We start from the raw sequence: 16,842 nt of genomic DNA, 5'->3' as shown, positions 1-16,842 counted from the left end.
AGTGAGTGGCTTGAGAAAAATAACACCAGCAATCAGGTAACAATGAGACATATACAGCTTTATTTAATAATTTGTAAAAAGTTGTACTCTGGCAGAGTGATGCATTCCTTATCTTGGCAGAAAGCAAACAATGTGTCCGAAGTCTCTTCTCAAGATTCGGAACTGTGTAACCCTGAGCTTGCATCTCCTGCTTCTGAGAGCTGGGTTCCTGTTTATGGCATGGATTTCCACAGTTATCTCACCCTCCTCCCAGCAGTGACCCCCTTGCTGACAGCAGATGGAGGCTACAATTTTACTTGGATGTGACTGCCCTTACAGACTGGCCCCTCCCCCCTCTAAGAATCTTTCTCAGAAGTGGGTTCTATATCCATTTAGTTTGGCTTCCATGAGTCTGCTGAAATCATAGCTACAGTTACTCAACATGAAATTGTGTTAATGGCCATTGCTCTTGCCCTTTCATGTCCTCACCATATTTTTCGGCCATACCTCTCCCTTTTTTGGGACTGAGGAATGGAGAAACACTCTCCACCACAGACTTGGGAGGCACTTCTTGTAGATGTGTAGATGTCTGATAAATGGTAACAGATGCTCATCGACAGCAGAGCGGAGGCCTGGCATTTTGTTTTCCACCTTTCTGTGCTAAGATCTAGTAATTAAGCCACTGCTTTGGAGTAAACTCCCTGTTGTATTAGAACCTCATTGTTCATGGGCTCCTAGTAGGATATATCCCTCCCTTTTCTTTATAGGATGCATATGTGAATCTACTTGGACAAAGGAAGGTGGCTGGCCCCTTTGCCTACCTCTCTATGTGACAGGCAACACTTCTACCATTGGTCACAATCAATCACTGGTACAAACAGTAATTATGCTTTTCCACATTCCTCAGAGCTGCTCTCTTCAGAAATCACTCTGCAAATCTTGTTGACCAATTTGGAACCAGATGAGAATCTAGTGGCTTTCCCCACTTAAATATCTGTTTTGCACGTTTTCCTCAAAAACACCATTGGGAATGCAAAAAAAAAATTCCCTTTTTCTTTTTTTGCAGAAGCGCCACAAGGAAGCATGTCTAAAATCACAGAACTATGCACACACAAACACAGACACACGTGCACGCACACACATGGAGTTGGGATAGAAGAATCTTATCAGATACATCGTTAGGGGAACATAGGAAAAAGCTGGCAAGAGAAGATGTGGAGATCAGATCAGCTAAAGATGCTGGAATGTTACAGTAATGGCATGAATGTGGTTCTTGGAAGATACAAAAAAAGGGTAGGTGGGCAGAGAATGATAAATCCAGATTACTAGGAGAGGTTCAGTGGCCATGCATGAGTTAAAGATAGAGGAGGCCAGTTTACGGGATGAAATGTTATATTATGGAGTGTCGTCTGAAGAAGGGTAGACTTGCATGGTCCGGGGAGGAGCAACTGCTTAGCAGGACACCTCCATGGTCTGGTGTCTGTCCAGGGCATCAGGGGACTCACAGGATTCTTGAGTTCCATCTGACTGATTGCTGGTGACAGACCGGCTGAAGGGACTTTCTCCAGAGCCAATGCTACTCGAGGTTGAGTGGGTTCGGGATCGGGCGAGCCGGGTCATGCTGGCAGATGGTACTGTAACAAAGAACCAAGAGGACTAGAAGATGGAACCCCAGTTAAGCTCAGCTAATTTACATGTTTCACCCAACCCACTTACAATGACACCCAGGACAAGATATAGCCATCCCCACTCTCTAGTATTTGCTCTAGATTAGTGACTGAATGCAAGGCTACTTTAATTCTCTGGGTTTGGCTGGAATAGCTCTTCTAGTCAGCAGAAGAAAGGGAAGCCCTAAGACCAGAGTAGAGATTCTTAGCTGTGCCCACACAGTTCAGTGATTAGGAGGGAGGCTTTGGGAAAGCCAAACCCTGCAGTACATGCAAGACTAAATCAAAAGAAAAGAAAGACAGACCACACATATATGAAGGTGTTTCACAAACACAGTGCAAGCCCGATACAACGAAGACTACCATCCATGTCCACAGGCTACCCTGGCTGTCTAGAGTGTGTGGAAGGCATGGTGGAGGCCAGGATAGGTGGGACAGGAACTGATCTCTATACAGATTGCTTCAGAGGAAAGAGCTCTGGGGATGTTTAATTCAGACTCCTGATCTGCCTTGCTTTGACCTGAATATTCTTTTTTTTATATATACTTATGTTTTTTAGTTGTAGTTGGACACAATACCTTTATTTCACTTGTTTATTTTTATGTGGTGCTGAGGATTGAACCCAGGATCTCGAACGTGCAAAGCGAGCACTCTACCGCTGAGCCCCAGACCCAGCCCCAGCCCTGGCCTGAATGTTCTATTTTGGCTGGGACAGGACCTTCCCTGCCTCTCAACCTCAGGCACCAGCCTCCACCTGGCTGTCATTTCGATACTGGAGTCAAAAGATGCCATTACCTGTGGAGTTCTCTTGGCACAGGTACTAACATTTCTACCTACAGTCAAGGCTACCCCTTCAATTCCCATGTCTGGAGGTTATCTCAAAGATTAGTAGTAGGTGGCGGAAGAGGGGCCCTGCCTATCAAGTTTCAGTTGCTGCTTTGACCCTGGATTTAGAAAGATGAGAGGAGGCCTAGGCATTATAACTGGATCCTTTCTTCCTCCTGGAGCACCAGGGCAGGATTAATAGGCTAAACTCTTGGAGCACAATGAGCCACGTTCTATCAGGCTCTCACTGCACAGAAAAATTGCGGACATGCTGCAGGCAGCCAATGCAGCCAGGAGAGCATGGCGGGGAGCGGGTAGGGCCAGCACAGAGGAAGGTACCTGACTCGGTGCTGAGGTGACTGAGCTGCACATACGGGACTGGAAGCAGGATGGACACAGGAAGAGGAAGGTTAGTGATCTAGAGTGCGAAGTAGCAACCCTGGCTGCCTAGTAGACAGAATACTCTGAGCAAGGGATCAGTTTATTTTATGGTCCCAGAGAAGAGGAGAGGTTGAGTGTCACTTTAGTATCATCTTGGATATCATTTCTCTCAATTAGACAAACTATTCTCCCCTCCATTCTACATAGTCACCCAACTTTGGATCAGAAATGAGCTACAAGATCAGCTGCTTCTTAGGAATGGATTAAGAATAGGTTACTAAGTTAGGCCCTCCCAGTGAGCTAGAGGGCCATGGATGTGGGCTCGGTTGGTAGCGACTCACAGATGGGACGACACAGCAACTCTAGACAAGACACACATGGTCTGCCTGGCGGGTACAGGGCTCTACCCAGGTCTAGTTGATCAGAGCAGCTGCCCAGGCAGCTCATGAATGGCCATTTCCACAGATACCAAAGATGGGGGAAAAAAAAAATCACCTGATTGGGTAAAGAGCTCTATATCTGGGTGAAAGGGTTTTATTCTTATGACTCCAAGAAAGGAGCAAGTGTGGATTTTTTTGCAACAAGGCTCAGGGGTCTCACAATACATGAGACCAGGACAGCTGCATATGATATGGACACATCCTTCACTTGCTCTAAGATACTCTGCAAGTTCATCTCTTGTGGTGGAACAGATTTCATTGAGGACACTACCCTTTTCTTCTGGAGTCTCACTTCTGTTTCTCTAGGCCAGTTATTAACCAGCTGAGTTCAAATGCAAATACCATGGCTCTGCAGCTGCACTGTTATGCTGGGAATGTGCTTAGCTTCTTTGATCCTCAGTTTCCTCTTCTATAAAATGGGACTAATAACAGAACTTACCTCTTAGGTTAAGCGTATATACTGCCTGACAAATGTGCTTAATAAGTGCATTATTATATATGTGCATATATGTATATATATGCATAAATGAATGTTCCACAAACGTTTCAGTTTCTACTTTAGTCAATGCTGGCTAGCCCAGAGGATGCACCCTAAGAATTATGGCCTCCCAGATGTCAAACTGACCCATCTTACATAAATCTTCACTAGACAGAAAGTTGTGTACTACTCACTGTAGCCCATTCCCTGCAAAAAGTACTTGAAGGCCTCGGTGAGCTTCCCGGGCTGGGGGATAAAACAAAAACACATTATTTTTTTCACAGGCAGAGAGGTAGAACAGAATGGGTGCTTTTTTTTCTTAAAAAACAAAATTTCTTACCTGAACTACTTGGGGCAGTCCCCCACAGTCTGCCATCTAGAAGAGGAAAAATATGTAAGTCAGCTGGGACTTACATTTGAGGGAAATGCTCTAAACATCCCAGTCCGTTCAAACAGGACAATATTGAATTTTGGATTCTTCAACTGTTTATAGGTTTACATCTCCTCAAGGTACTTTTTTAAAAACATTTTTTAGTTGTCAATGTCTTTAATTTAATTAATTTATTTATATGTGGTGCTAAGGATCAAAAACCCAGGGCCTCACACATGCCAGGCAAGAGCTCTACTGCTGAGCCCCAGCCCCAACCTTCAATGTACTCTTTATAAAGATGGAAATGCTAGATAGAAATTGGAAAGAATTTACTCAGTCCTTAATTATCCCAAGAAGCTGGATCTGGCTTTCTGGCCCATGGCAGGGTGACAGAATAAGCTACTAAACTTTCAACCCTGTTCTCCCTCTCTCCCTGAAGAAGGTTACTTACGGAGTACTCAAACAGGGTGACCTTGACGTCTCGGTGCTTTGTGATTTTGAAGTCCCCGTTCAACTCTATATACTGTTTTCAGGGGAGTTCCTGATCAAAAGCAGAAGCTGAATCCCACCAATTCATTTGGTGCCACTGTTCTCTCTAGCAGGATATGGTGTGGTTGCTTTTTACTTTATAAGCCTTAACACCAGTTATTCTTACAGACTGGCTAGTATACATCAGAACTACTTGTTGGGCTGGGGATGTGGCTCAAGCGGTAGCGCGCTTGCCTGGCATGCGTGCGGCCCAGGTTCGATCCTCAGCACCACATACCAACAAAGATGTTGTGTCCGCCCAGAACTAAAAAATAAATATTAAAAATTCTCTCTCTCTCTCTCCTCTCTCACTCTCTCTTAAAAAAAAAAAAAAAGAACTACTTGTTGATTCTTGGGCTGGGGTTGTGGCTCAGCAGTAGAGCGCTTGCCTAGCACGTGTAGGGCCCTGGGTTCGATCCTCAGCACCACGTAAAAATAAATAAATAAAGGTATTGTGTCCAACTACAACTAAAAAATAAATATTAAAAAAGCAAATAAACTCTGATTCTTGGGGTTAGGGTATAGCTTAGTAGTGAATACTTCCTTGCATGTGCAAGGTCCTGGGTTCAAATCCCAGCACCACTTAAAACAAAAACAAAAGCCCTCAGATTCTTGGATTTCTGTCCTAGAGATTCTGACTGAATAGGTCTGGGTAAGGTTCAAGAACCAGCATTTCTAATAAGCTCTTGGAGATGCAGATTCCACGAATCTGTTCACAGGGCATAATGGCTACACAGGAGCTTAGGCTTTCTCTTCCAGTTGTTGTACACTTTCAGACACTGTAGGACACAGGCTGACTGGACTTTTTTTTTTTTTTTTGGTGGTGTTGGGGATTGAACTCAGGGCCTTGTACATGCGAGGCAAGCACTCTACCAACTGATCTATGTCCCCAGCCAACCTTTTTGTTTTTTAAAAGGGACATGAAATGACACATTAAAACTTTCTTAACAAGAAACAAGTCTCCTCAAAATTCCAGGCATAAGATGAGAAACAAACATTCAATTTGACAAATAAATATAAAATAGACCACCAAACTGGCATAAACTAAATTTTCATGAAGTTTTTTTTTTTTTAAAGAGAGAGAGAGAATTTTTTTAATATTTATTTTTCAGTTTTTCAGCGGACACAACATCTTTGTTTGTATGTGGTGCTGAGGATCGAACCCAGGCCACACGCATGCCAGGCGAGCGCGCTACCGCTTGAGCCACATCCCCAGCCCAAATTTTCATGAAGTTTAAAAGCTGAAAACTGAACAGAACCATAAAACAGTTCCTATATGCAAGGGGAAGATACTGGATGTAACTATTTCTAAGAGTGATACCCATATCAAACTGCTTGAGAATCAGAGTTCAGTCAGCCATAGGAGCTATCCACTCTGCCCCATGCTGTAGCAGATGGGCATATTTGCCCAGAAATAATCTTATCTTTGGCTATTTCAGAGTTCATTTGGTGCTGTTAAATATTGATTCTAATTTGAAACCACAAACTTTTCATTCATATTTTAGACAAGCCCATTAAGATCTGGAACCAAGAACAGTCTGAGTTTGGTCACTTTAGAGCATTAACCTCATGGTCTGTTTCTAGAAACTCTGGGCTACTTCTGGTGACAATGCTTCCCTTTTAAGCACATTTCAAAGACAAACAGAAGAAGGTAAAGATCTTTCAGACTGAAAACTGCAGTAAGCAAAGAAGATCAGCATTTAACTCTCCAGTAGTCCAGGTAGGAGGTTAGCTACCTATTAACAGAGGCTTGAGGAAAACTGGTTGAGATAATGCTAGGCTGGAACTCTTAACTGAGATACATTTGAAATGTGGAGAAACTTGATATTGTCCTTAGAAATTTAGTAAGAGTCACTTTCTACTTGCTCTAAGAGAAAGAAAATGCATTCACTCTCACTACTATAAAAATTGTAATTGGAAGCTTCCTTACCTATTCAGCAAGATTTAGCATGTGTAGAATATTTCCATCTATTACCTTAATTCTCATAACACAATAATGCTTATGAAATTTTTAAGGCATGGGAAAACGTTTATGTCATAAATGTGAAGAAAACATATATAGGACAACAAACATCCTCTTATTTAAATTTTTTTTTTTTTTTTTTTTTTGGTGTGTGTGTTTGTACATGGTATAAGGGACTATATCCAGAAGTCCTCTACCACTGAGCCACACCACCAGTCCTTTCTTTTGACACAGGGCCTCACTAAGTTGCCCAGGCTGGCCTTGAACTTGTGATCCTCCTGCTTCAGCCTGGAGTTGCTGGGATTATAGGTGTGTGCGTTGTGCCTGGCTCCCCCTGCATCCCCGCCATCAGTATGGGAATGGAACCAGAAGCACTCTGACACCAAGTTATAAACCCAGCTTCCTTTTCTTTCTTGTTTATTTATTTATTTATATTTATTTTTGAGGTCCTTTTGAACTCAGGGGCACCTGACCACTGAATCGCATCCCCAGCCCTATTTTGTATTTTATTTAGAAATAGGGTCTCACTGAGTTGTTTAGCACTTTGCTTTTTGCTGAGGCTGGCTTTTAACTTGCAATCCTCCTGCCTTAGCCTCCTGAATTGCTGGGATTACAGGTTTTTCTTGTTTATTTTGAGACAGGTTCTCACTAAGTTCCTAAGGTTGGCCTCAGCTTGTGATCCTCCAGCCTCAGCTTCAGAGTAGCTGGGATTATAGGCATGCGCCATTGTGCCTGCTAAATATACTCTGATCTTAATGATAAAAAACATATAGTAAAGAGATACCAATATTTTACCAGAGGCAGTTCCCTGTGGGCAGCAGACTTATGAAAATTTTTTTTAAAAATTAGTACTGGGGATTGAACTCAGGGGTACTCTATCACTGAGCTATATATATCCAGTCCTTTGTATTTTGAGACAGAGTCTCATTAAGTTGTCTGGGCTGGTCTTGAATTTGCAATCCTCCTACCTCAGATTCCTGAGTTGCTGGAATTACAGTATGCACCACTGTGCCCAGCTATTTTTCAATTTTCTGCAATGAGAATGTGTATATGTGTATATATGTAAGTGTATACATATATATTTTTTTGGAAGGGAGGGGGATACTTATGATTGAACCCAGGGCCTCATATATGCTAAGCACACAATTTACTACTGAGCTACACTACACTCCCAGCCCCACAATTAGAATATATATTGAGGAAAAAAAAAAAAAAGAAAGAAGAGAGCATTAGAAACTAATAGAAAAAGAAGTTTTACCTCTTTTTGGGCAATGGTTCTGGCAAACATACTAAAATTTGAAGCATGTATAATCTACTCACAAGTGGTTGGCAGTGAAGGAAGAAGATATATTTACCTTTAGCAAAGTTGTATTTATAGGGTTGAGACGAGAATTGCATTCAACCTAAAAAAAAAGGCGGGGGGGGGGGGAGAAAACAATTTTATGAATGGCTTTAAAAAGAAATAGCTTGGCATGAGAATGATCTTGCAAGACCAATCACTCAGTTTGGCGACTGGAAGATATAATATGATAAATTTCATATTTTAGATTTTGTAGTGCTGGTTATTGAACCCAGGACCTTGTATGTACTAGGCAAGTGCTCTACCACTGAAATAACATCCTTGGCCCATATGATGTATTTTATGTGATAAATTTTATATCTGAACAGATCTAAAACGCTGGCTAATTTCATTTTCTGAATCTGATACAAATAGAAACAACTATACACTGAATCTAAAGATTTTTTTTATTGGCTACACAGCCTGAGGGTAGGGTATCTTACTTATTTGTGAACTGGCTCTCTCCTCCTGGGATCTCTTTGATGCCCTTCCCAGCAAAACTGGCCATAATGACTGAGCCCTGTGCACCTCCCCTGGCTCTGCTTTTCACTCCTCTGTGGGGCCCTGGTATAGTGGGTCTGCCATTCCTTATAATCTGACTATGGTTCTCTAGTTCAAAGCTCAACTCCTCTGTGATCTTTCTCTTATAGCATTCATTACAATGTAGTATTAAAGCCTGGTATATTTACATGTTTGGCATCTTGTACTCTTATACCCATGAAGCCAAGAACCTAAAAAAAAAAAATGCTTTGGGGAGGAGAGTGTCTCTGGGTTCAGTGATTCTTTTTTTTGGTGGGGGAGGGGCAGTTTAGGATTGAACCCAGTGGCTTTGTGCGTGCTAAGCTCATGCTCCATCATTTAGCTACACATCTCCAGCCCCACAGGTTCAGCAGTGTTTTTCTGGGGGTGTGGCATGTGGGGGTTTTGGGGATCCAACCCAAGGTCCAGCACACGCTAGGCAAGAGCTCTACCACTGAGCTACATACCAGCCCTCAGAAGTGTTTTATGGCTAATTTGATCAACTGAATCTCTCCTTTACATGTCTGCAAAGAATACACACATAAAATCTGTGCTAAGAGTTTAGAATTCAGTGGGGTGAAAAAATATAGTACAAAGCAAAATGAAATCACTTTAAAAATTTCTATAACTTAGTTGAGTGGACAGTGAAAGACAATAAGAATTTCTACAGATAAGTAAATAGCAGAAGTTGGTGTCTGAAGGCTTCCACAGTTCCAGAAAGTGTGAATGTACAGAGCCCAAGTGGGTCACAGAGGCAAGTGTGAAGGGAGGATGTCCACTGAAGCAAGGCTGGGAGCAGACTGGAGCTCTGAAGAAAGCAAGAAGCCACAGGTTTCAAAGGTGACAGGATGCGAGCTGTTTCAAGACCGTAGTAGCTATCTATATAACAGACTGCAGAGGCAGTTAGCCAGTTAGGGAATTAAAATCACCTAGGCAAGAACCAGTAACTGGATTCAGCTGAACTTTTGATCTGGGGACTGCTGATGGGAAGGTATACAAAACTCTTCTAAAATCAGGGAATGATCTAAATGCCAGGACCACTGAGTCAGAGTTTGCACAAGTTTACTATGAATATGTATTAACCTAGAAGTTAATATTTAGAAACTGAATTCCTAACAGTCAGGCACAGTGCTAAGAATATAGTGGATAGGCTATAAATATTTTCTGGAAAAATTAACAAGTCTGATTTTAATCTAATAAACCATGTTTTCCTTGGCTCACTAATTTGTAATTTCTATAATATTATAAGATGTCTTAGTATCTGGTAGGTCACTGATCATCTTTTTGTGTGCATGCTAGGGACCAAACCCATGGCCTCACTCAGGCAAGTGTGGTACTACTGGGCTACAACTCAGCCTCTAATTGTTGGTTGCTGACATGTTTACTCTTCCAACTCCCCAAATACAGAGATTCCATCTTATTTTCTCCATAGCATTGAGCAAATAGGAGGTGTTCAAAAATGATACTGAATGAATAAATGAGCTGGCAAATCCTGCCTAGGTTTTGCAGAGTTTCTCATTGCTCTTCTTCGTTGGAAATCCCACTACCTGTGGGCTAAAATGCTCTGGCAGGGCTGAGACAGGTTTGAGTGAATAGAAGAGTTATCTAAGCTGTGCTACAGCTGTGACTCCTGAAGTTCTTCTCTATAGACGCTGGGAAGTGAAAAATCAGAAAGAAGAGATCTTATTTATGTGGCTACTTTATAATCTTGAAAAATAATTGAAAATATTGCACTTAAGTCCATTTTTTTTTTTTTTTTTTTTTTGAGACAGGTCTTGCTATGTTACCCAGCCTGACTTTGAACTCTCAATCCTTCTGCTTTGGCCTTCTGAGTAGTAGGAATTACAGGTATGCACTAATGCATCTGGCTCCACACAATTTTCGAAAGACAAATAACTTCAGATCTAAGATTCATGGAAATACTCCCTCAATACTGATTCTGGGTATTTTCTTTAAAAAATCCTATTTTCCTGTTTTAAGTTCATAGACTTTCATGGCATGCATCACCATCATCTTTATAGACAGAAAAGCCTGACCTTTACAGAACTACTTTTTGATGAACTGGAATCATCATCATATGTCTGGGGAACTTTTTAGGGGAAAGGTTGGGAGTTGAGGGTTATTGCCTCTATGCACAAGCTATTTTATACCAGACACAGAAAGTTTTACAGAGAAGTTGAGAGAAGGAAACATATTATATTTTCATATCTATCTAACCCTACACTACCCTACCCCCAAACCTTCTCTCCATGTCTATACTTTTTTCCTGTGGGGGGTGGGAGGGGTGGTACTGGGTATTGAACACAGGGGCACTTAACCACTGAGCCACATCCCCATCCCATTTTATTTTTTATTTTGAGACAGGGTCTCACTGAGTTGCTTAGAGCCTCGCTAAGTTGCTAAGGCTGGCTGTGAACTTCCGATCTTCCTGCCTCAGCCTCCCGAGCCTCTGGGATTGCAAACATGCACCACCATGCCTGGCTCCTGTGCTTCTAATTAGTTATTAGACTCCATTTCCAAAGAGCCTTACTCTTTAACATTTTGTCCTAGATACAGAAGAAGTGAAGAATGCCAAAGAAAATCAACTAATTTCACATAGGTACTTAGTTAAGTTAAACAAGGAAAAAAGATAATGGTTATAAAAAACTGTCAACTTTACTTGTAAATAAACGCAAATTAAACAGTGAGATGCCATTTTTTAAAAATATTTATTTTTTAGTGTTGTACACAATACCTTTATTTTGTTTATTTATTTTCATGTGGTGCTGAGGATGGAACCCAGGGCCTCGCACGTGCTAGGCGAGTGCTCTACCACTGAGCCACAACCCCAGCCAAGAGATGCCATTTTTAACCGATCAAATCAACAACTTATATATATATATATAAAAAATCAGTGGTGGGCAGTGTAGTGAAACAGGCTAGTGGCAATAAATGGGAGCAATTATTTTTTGGAAAGGAATCTGACAAAATATATTTAAAAACTTATAAATGTTTATAATTTTTTTAATATTTATTTTTTAGTTGTAGATGGACACAATATCTTTATTTTATTTTACTTTATTTCTTATTTGGTGCTGAGGCTCAAACCCAGGGCCTCACACGTGCTAGGCGAGCACTCTACCGCTGAGCCACAACCTCAGCCCAAATGTTTATAATTTTTGACACATTAATTCCACTTCTGAAAATCTATCCCAAGGAAATAACCAAAGAGTCAAAGATTTTATAAGCAACATTTCAACTGCAACATTAACTGTGATGTAAAGTCAGAAATAATCAATAGGAGAATAAAGTTAAATAAATAATGTACTTTAACAAGACAGAATGTTATATAAACATACTGACTTTATAATATGGAAAAATGTTACCAACAGTGTTAAGCAGCCAGGCATGGTGGTGTACTCCTCTAGTGCCAGCTACTCAGGAGGCCGAGTCAGGAGGAATCCAAGTTTGAGGCTAGTCTGGACAACTTACCAAAACCCTGTCTCAAAATAAAATAAAAAGGGCTGTGGGGTAGCTCAGTGGTAGAGCACTTGCCTAGTATGCACAAGGCCCTGGATTTAATCTGCAGTACCTCAAAAAAGAAAAAAAAAAAAAAGTTGTCAAGTAGTTAGGTTCTAAATCTCATATACTGAATATAGTTCGGGTCTATGTTAAAGACAAAGATAACCATTTGTGTAATGGGATCATGATTTTCCCCATTCTATTTAAAAATTTTTAAATATTTTCTATAATAAGTATATATCACTATTATCAGTATACTATGTGCTCAACAAGAAGGTAGAAAAAAAGTACACAGGCTCTTGGCAGCCTTCCAGCCTGTTGGATTTATGGTGGTAATCTATTGCAGATGCAAAGCTGAGGTTGCCAGAAATCTGACAACAAATAAATGGTGTTTCATTGTACTATTTGCCACAAAGTGAAATGCACCACACAAAGCAATCGAGGGCCACAATGATCCCATCTGATGAAACCTAGTGAGTGATGAGGAATTACTTTTCCAAAATGTCTAACAAAGAGCAAACCCTGGCATGTGCAACCAGAAAATAACATAAGCTAATCTTTATCAATTTTTCTGGTATGCAATAAGCATTTTATTACATTTGAATATCATCTTCCTCACAACATCAAGACACACTTACCACAGCCTCAACAGCAGGTGAATTGTCTCCTACCACCAATAAAGTAGAACACCTAGGTACAGAAGGAGAGAGCAAATAATCATATACACTGCACTGAACACTGAATTAAACATAATAGGCAAAGATGCTAAGCAATTCAATGGGGAAACTGAGGGACTTACTTTAATGTTTTTAATCTGTTATCATTTTGGCCCAGTATGGGTCTTTCAATCTCTAGGTCTCTGCGTCTAGAAAAACAAAACAGGATCAGTGCATTTTTGAGGTAAAAATCATGACAACTCAGGTTATTTTGTAGTCATGAAAATCAAAGCATTATCAAGGACTGTGAAAACTCTTTCCTTCACACCTGAGCAGCAGTGGTATCCTGAGTGGCAGCATGAGGAACTTGGTGGGATGCTAAACAGTGACCAAGTCCTAAGTGTTTAATTTTCCAACTAGTTTATAGGAATACATTTCTTAAGAGAAGGGAATGACTTACACTTTTGTGGGTGTGGGGGATTCTTCTTGTAACACTTTAGCACAGGCCTTTATCTTTCTGATTTCAACTAAAAACAGGGATGTTTTAGAGACCAGGTTTAAGACCTGGCTTTGCTCCCTACTGGTTGTGTAACTCTGGGAAAAACCTTTTCCAGGTTTTCAGAAAGCTAGGAGTTAACACTCACTTTGGAGAAGCTGTTCCCAAGATAAGAACTAGTGCTTTCCCTTCACCCTGCCTGTGACCGGGGGAGATGGGACAGTGGATTTTGAAATATACAAACAAGAGAACTGAGTAGCATCTACATGTTACTCCTAATTGACGACAAGACATCAGCCAAGACCAACTAAAAGGTCCAAGTCTTCTTTCCTTTTTCTTCCCTACATGTATTTTCCTGTGCTACTTCACAACATTTGTGTGCTTCTGTCTGTGTACTAACTTAGGTTCCATATACCTCAAAACATCTTGAAACTACAACTGGTATTTGAACATGTCCCAAATGTCGTCCAGTTTACTCAATGTTCCTCAAAGCTTTTTTCACATCTGCCTGAAAGCACTTCCTTTTCTACTGAAACAGCATGGAGTCGACCCCATCACAAAATTATGGGAGAAGTCATTTATTTTTCCTTCCCCCTCTCTTAAAAGTCCATTATCCCTTTAGACCTGTTCTATGATTAAGTGAAGGAATGGGACAACAACTGTACCCATTATAGGAACCCAGGAAGAGCTGTAGGTTTTCTTGGTTGATATCTTGGGCAATATGTAGTCTGTATGTTTGAATCAAGTCCAGGTTGGCCTGCAATTCTTCCTAGAACAAGTGAAAGAAGACACAAGTAACTTTCTGAGCTACAAAACAAGCCCATTTATTTGGTTTGCATTTTCAATACCAAAAGCCAGCTCTCACTGTCCATAATGAGAACTGGGGTGAGGCCTGGGAACTACTAATACACTGCTAGGACGAATGGCTAAAATCTTTTCATTTGCCTCAGTGTAGTGTGGTGTCATATTCTCTGTCAGAAGGGGGCACCAAAGAACCTATTATGGATTCAAGTGCTAGCTGGGAAACTAGGTCACCTAATCATTCCAAACCCTAATTTCCTTATTTGTGTGTTTATGTTCTGTTGTTTCTCATAAACAGAAAGCTGGGTACAGTGATGCATGCCAGTAATCCCAGCTACTCAACAGGCTGAGGCAATAAGATGCAAGTTCAAGGTTTATCCAGGCAACTCAGTGAGACCCTCTTTCAAAATTAATAAAAATGGCTGGGAGCCAGGCATGGTGGTGCACACCTATAATTCCAGAGACTCGGAGGCTGAGGCAGGAGGATGGCAAGTTCAGAACCAACCTCAGCAACTTCATGAGACCTGTCTCAAAATAAAAAATAAAAAAGACTGGGGATATGGCAACCCCTGGGTTCAATCCCTAGTACCAAAAAAGTGATGGTGATGTAGCTTGGCTTGCTTAGCCATGTGAGAAACTCTGAGTTTGAACCTGGTACTGCAAAATAAAATAAAAGAAAACAAAACAAAACATTTATCTAAGTGCTTAGCAATATAAATAATTAGTGAAGGAATGGGACAGCAACTGTACCCATTATAGGAACCCAGGAAGAGCTGTAGGTAAAATAAGAAAATGCTTATTTTCTCCCCATCTACCACTTTTTTCCTTCAATTGCATTTAGAATTAGCTATACAGACTGCAATTTAGAGCACATCACCCCTGGTTTTATTGTTCTCTCTCCACTCCAGGCACCTCACAGCTCTATTTTGTTCTTGCTCATTTAGTTCATCACCCCTTCATGGGTCACCTCACTTTTCCTTTTGAAAAGAGGTCTGGGGTCTCCCACTAGCCAGTGACCTCTCCCCCCAACCCAAAAATTATGCGCATGATGCTACTTCCTCTGTAGACTTCAGATTCTTCAACATTTCATGGGACTAAACAAAATAATTTCTAAGGTTCTTAGGTTCTTGTAGCAATAATAGTTCATGATTTCTTTCTTTTTGGAAACTTGTGTTTCTATGAAGCCTTTCCCAGACCCTCCCTGCTGGCTCTAAAGATGTTTGGTAAAGCACAGATGTTGTAAACATTAACAGATGGCATGCTACTTATAGGGGACAGGTGGCGGGAGACACTATTTTCTCTCATCTCTCCAAATGCTAAGAAGCATATTGGTACTGAATTAATGCCTCTCCATAAGACTGGCCTTTGTAGGGCTATATGCATCTCAGACTACCCTGTGTTATCTGCAAGGATAACTTTTAAGGTATCTCTTCTTTCCTGACACATAATTAGGCTTCACATGCAAGCCAATGAACCCAGTTCTGACTGCATAGGCACTTACCTGCCCAAAGTGATGAGCCAAAATAATATCCACAACATTGGTTGTCAAACCTGAGAGCTAAAAAGATTAAAAACTCTGTTAAGGGAATAAGCACATGTAAAAATTTACCAAGCTGTCCACTTAGGGTTAGTGTATTTTACTGTACATATGTTCATATGTTATCCTCCCTTAATGACAATTCAGTACATACATTTTAATAAGATGGTGGTTTCAAAGAAACACAAGAAAAAGAAATGAGTTAAAAAAAAAAACAAACCCAGAAAAAGACCCCCCCAAAAACAACAACAACAACAACAAACACCCTAAGTTGCCCTCCCAGTGTAATAATAGAGCTTGCTTTGAAATGGGGCTGGGGCTGGGTTTGTTGGAGCTAATACCTATTGTTCCAGCTACTTGGGATGCTGAGACAGGTTGATCACTGAGCCAAGGAGTTAAGAGAACCTTCCAGGCAACATAGCCAGACCTCAACTCAAAAGAAAAAGAAATGCAAGAAGGCTGGAAGAAACACTAGCTAGTCCTTCTCTGAAAACTTGAGATCTGGAACTCATGGGTATTTGCTACTTCATTCCTGCCTGAAGTTCTGCATTTACATTGGATTGATAAAGGACAAGAATCAACTTTCAACTACTCCCAAACCATCCAAGAGTCAAAAGCGAATTTTTTTCTTCCCTCCAGTTTAGCTATCTTTATTTCAGGGAGTGGGAGGAAATGGGCTAAATTTACAAAATGTTCCTGCATTTTTGAACATTTTCTCCCAATTCTCTCCATTTCAAAATGATGCACCTCATGGTCTAATAAACACAGCAATCTGTGTAAACCTGTAGACTGTTAGTCTATTTTCAGAGAAACTTCCAACTCAAATTATGTTGCTGATTCCCCTTTCAGCCTTTTTTTTTTTTTTTTTTTTTTTTGGTTTAATTTCTACTATAGTCTTAGATCATCAGTAAACTGATTTGGGGATAGGTGGTAAGGAAGACAGACTAGACAGGTGAACAGGATCACATAGTCCCAGAAAGATTAATAAGTAAGTTCTGAAATCTTCATGTGGGTAATCAGCAATCCACAGATTATAAATTAAAGATAATCAGAATTAATAACCAATCTTTCTAACTTGTAAGTATTCATAAAAGTTAATAAATCTGCAGAGTTTTATGGGAATTTTATCAGGTTGACATTGAGAATGTTCAGGTAAGTGCTGATATACCTATATACTTGATAGGAACTAGAACAAATTTTTACATAAATCAGGCTGTGAGAAAAAATTTCTCAGCATCATTAATATATTTCATTCAAAGCTAGGAAATGCATTGCTTCTCCAGAACTAAAATGTAGGAAGGGATGGTCTGCTGGGAGGTAGAATATTTTTAAATAATTATAAAAGTAATACAGCTTATTATA

The 16,842-nt window shown here is 40.5% G+C and overlaps 2 protein-coding genes across 7 annotated transcripts in view; both read right to left on the bottom strand.

The window, feature by feature from the left end:
- MTCL2 (microtubule crosslinking factor 2) overlaps positions 1-16,842 on the bottom strand; it is a 351,820-nt gene that overhangs the window by 196,786 nt on the left and 138,192 nt on the right. The gene's annotated exons all lie outside the window — the stretch shown is intronic.
- The window catches only part of NDRG3 (NDRG family member 3), a 62,489-nt gene continuing 45,690 nt past the window's right edge, over positions 44-16,842 (bottom strand). For 4 of the 6 annotated variants that reach the window (XM_081292512.1, XM_081292513.1, XM_081292514.1 and 1 more), the window contains 9 exons: positions 15,445-15,501; positions 13,808-13,911; positions 12,790-12,855; positions 12,629-12,680; positions 7,987-8,034; positions 4,111-4,146; positions 3,965-4,016; positions 2,811-2,849; positions 44-1,613 (listed from right to left, as the gene is read on the bottom strand). In XM_081292512.1, coding sequence (XP_081148638.1) covers positions 1,432-1,613; positions 2,811-2,849; positions 3,965-4,016; positions 4,111-4,146; positions 7,987-8,034; positions 12,629-12,680; positions 12,790-12,855; positions 13,808-13,911; positions 15,445-15,501 — 636 coding nt within the window. In that variant the 3' untranslated portion in view covers positions 44-1,431. The remainder of the gene's footprint in view (positions 1,614-2,810; positions 2,850-3,964; positions 4,017-4,110; positions 4,147-7,986; positions 8,035-12,628; positions 12,681-12,789; positions 12,856-13,807; positions 13,912-15,444; positions 15,502-16,842) is intronic. The other 2 variants (XM_081292515.1, XM_081292517.1) reach the window with 1 other exon arrangement.

This window comes from Spermophilus citellus, assembly GCF_964194105.1.
Source record: "Spermophilus citellus genome assembly, chromosome: 4".
In the NCBI taxonomy this organism is placed as follows: Eukaryota; Metazoa; Chordata; class Mammalia; order Rodentia; family Sciuridae; genus Spermophilus; species Spermophilus citellus.
This window is presented reverse-complemented; position numbering and strand designations above follow the sequence as displayed.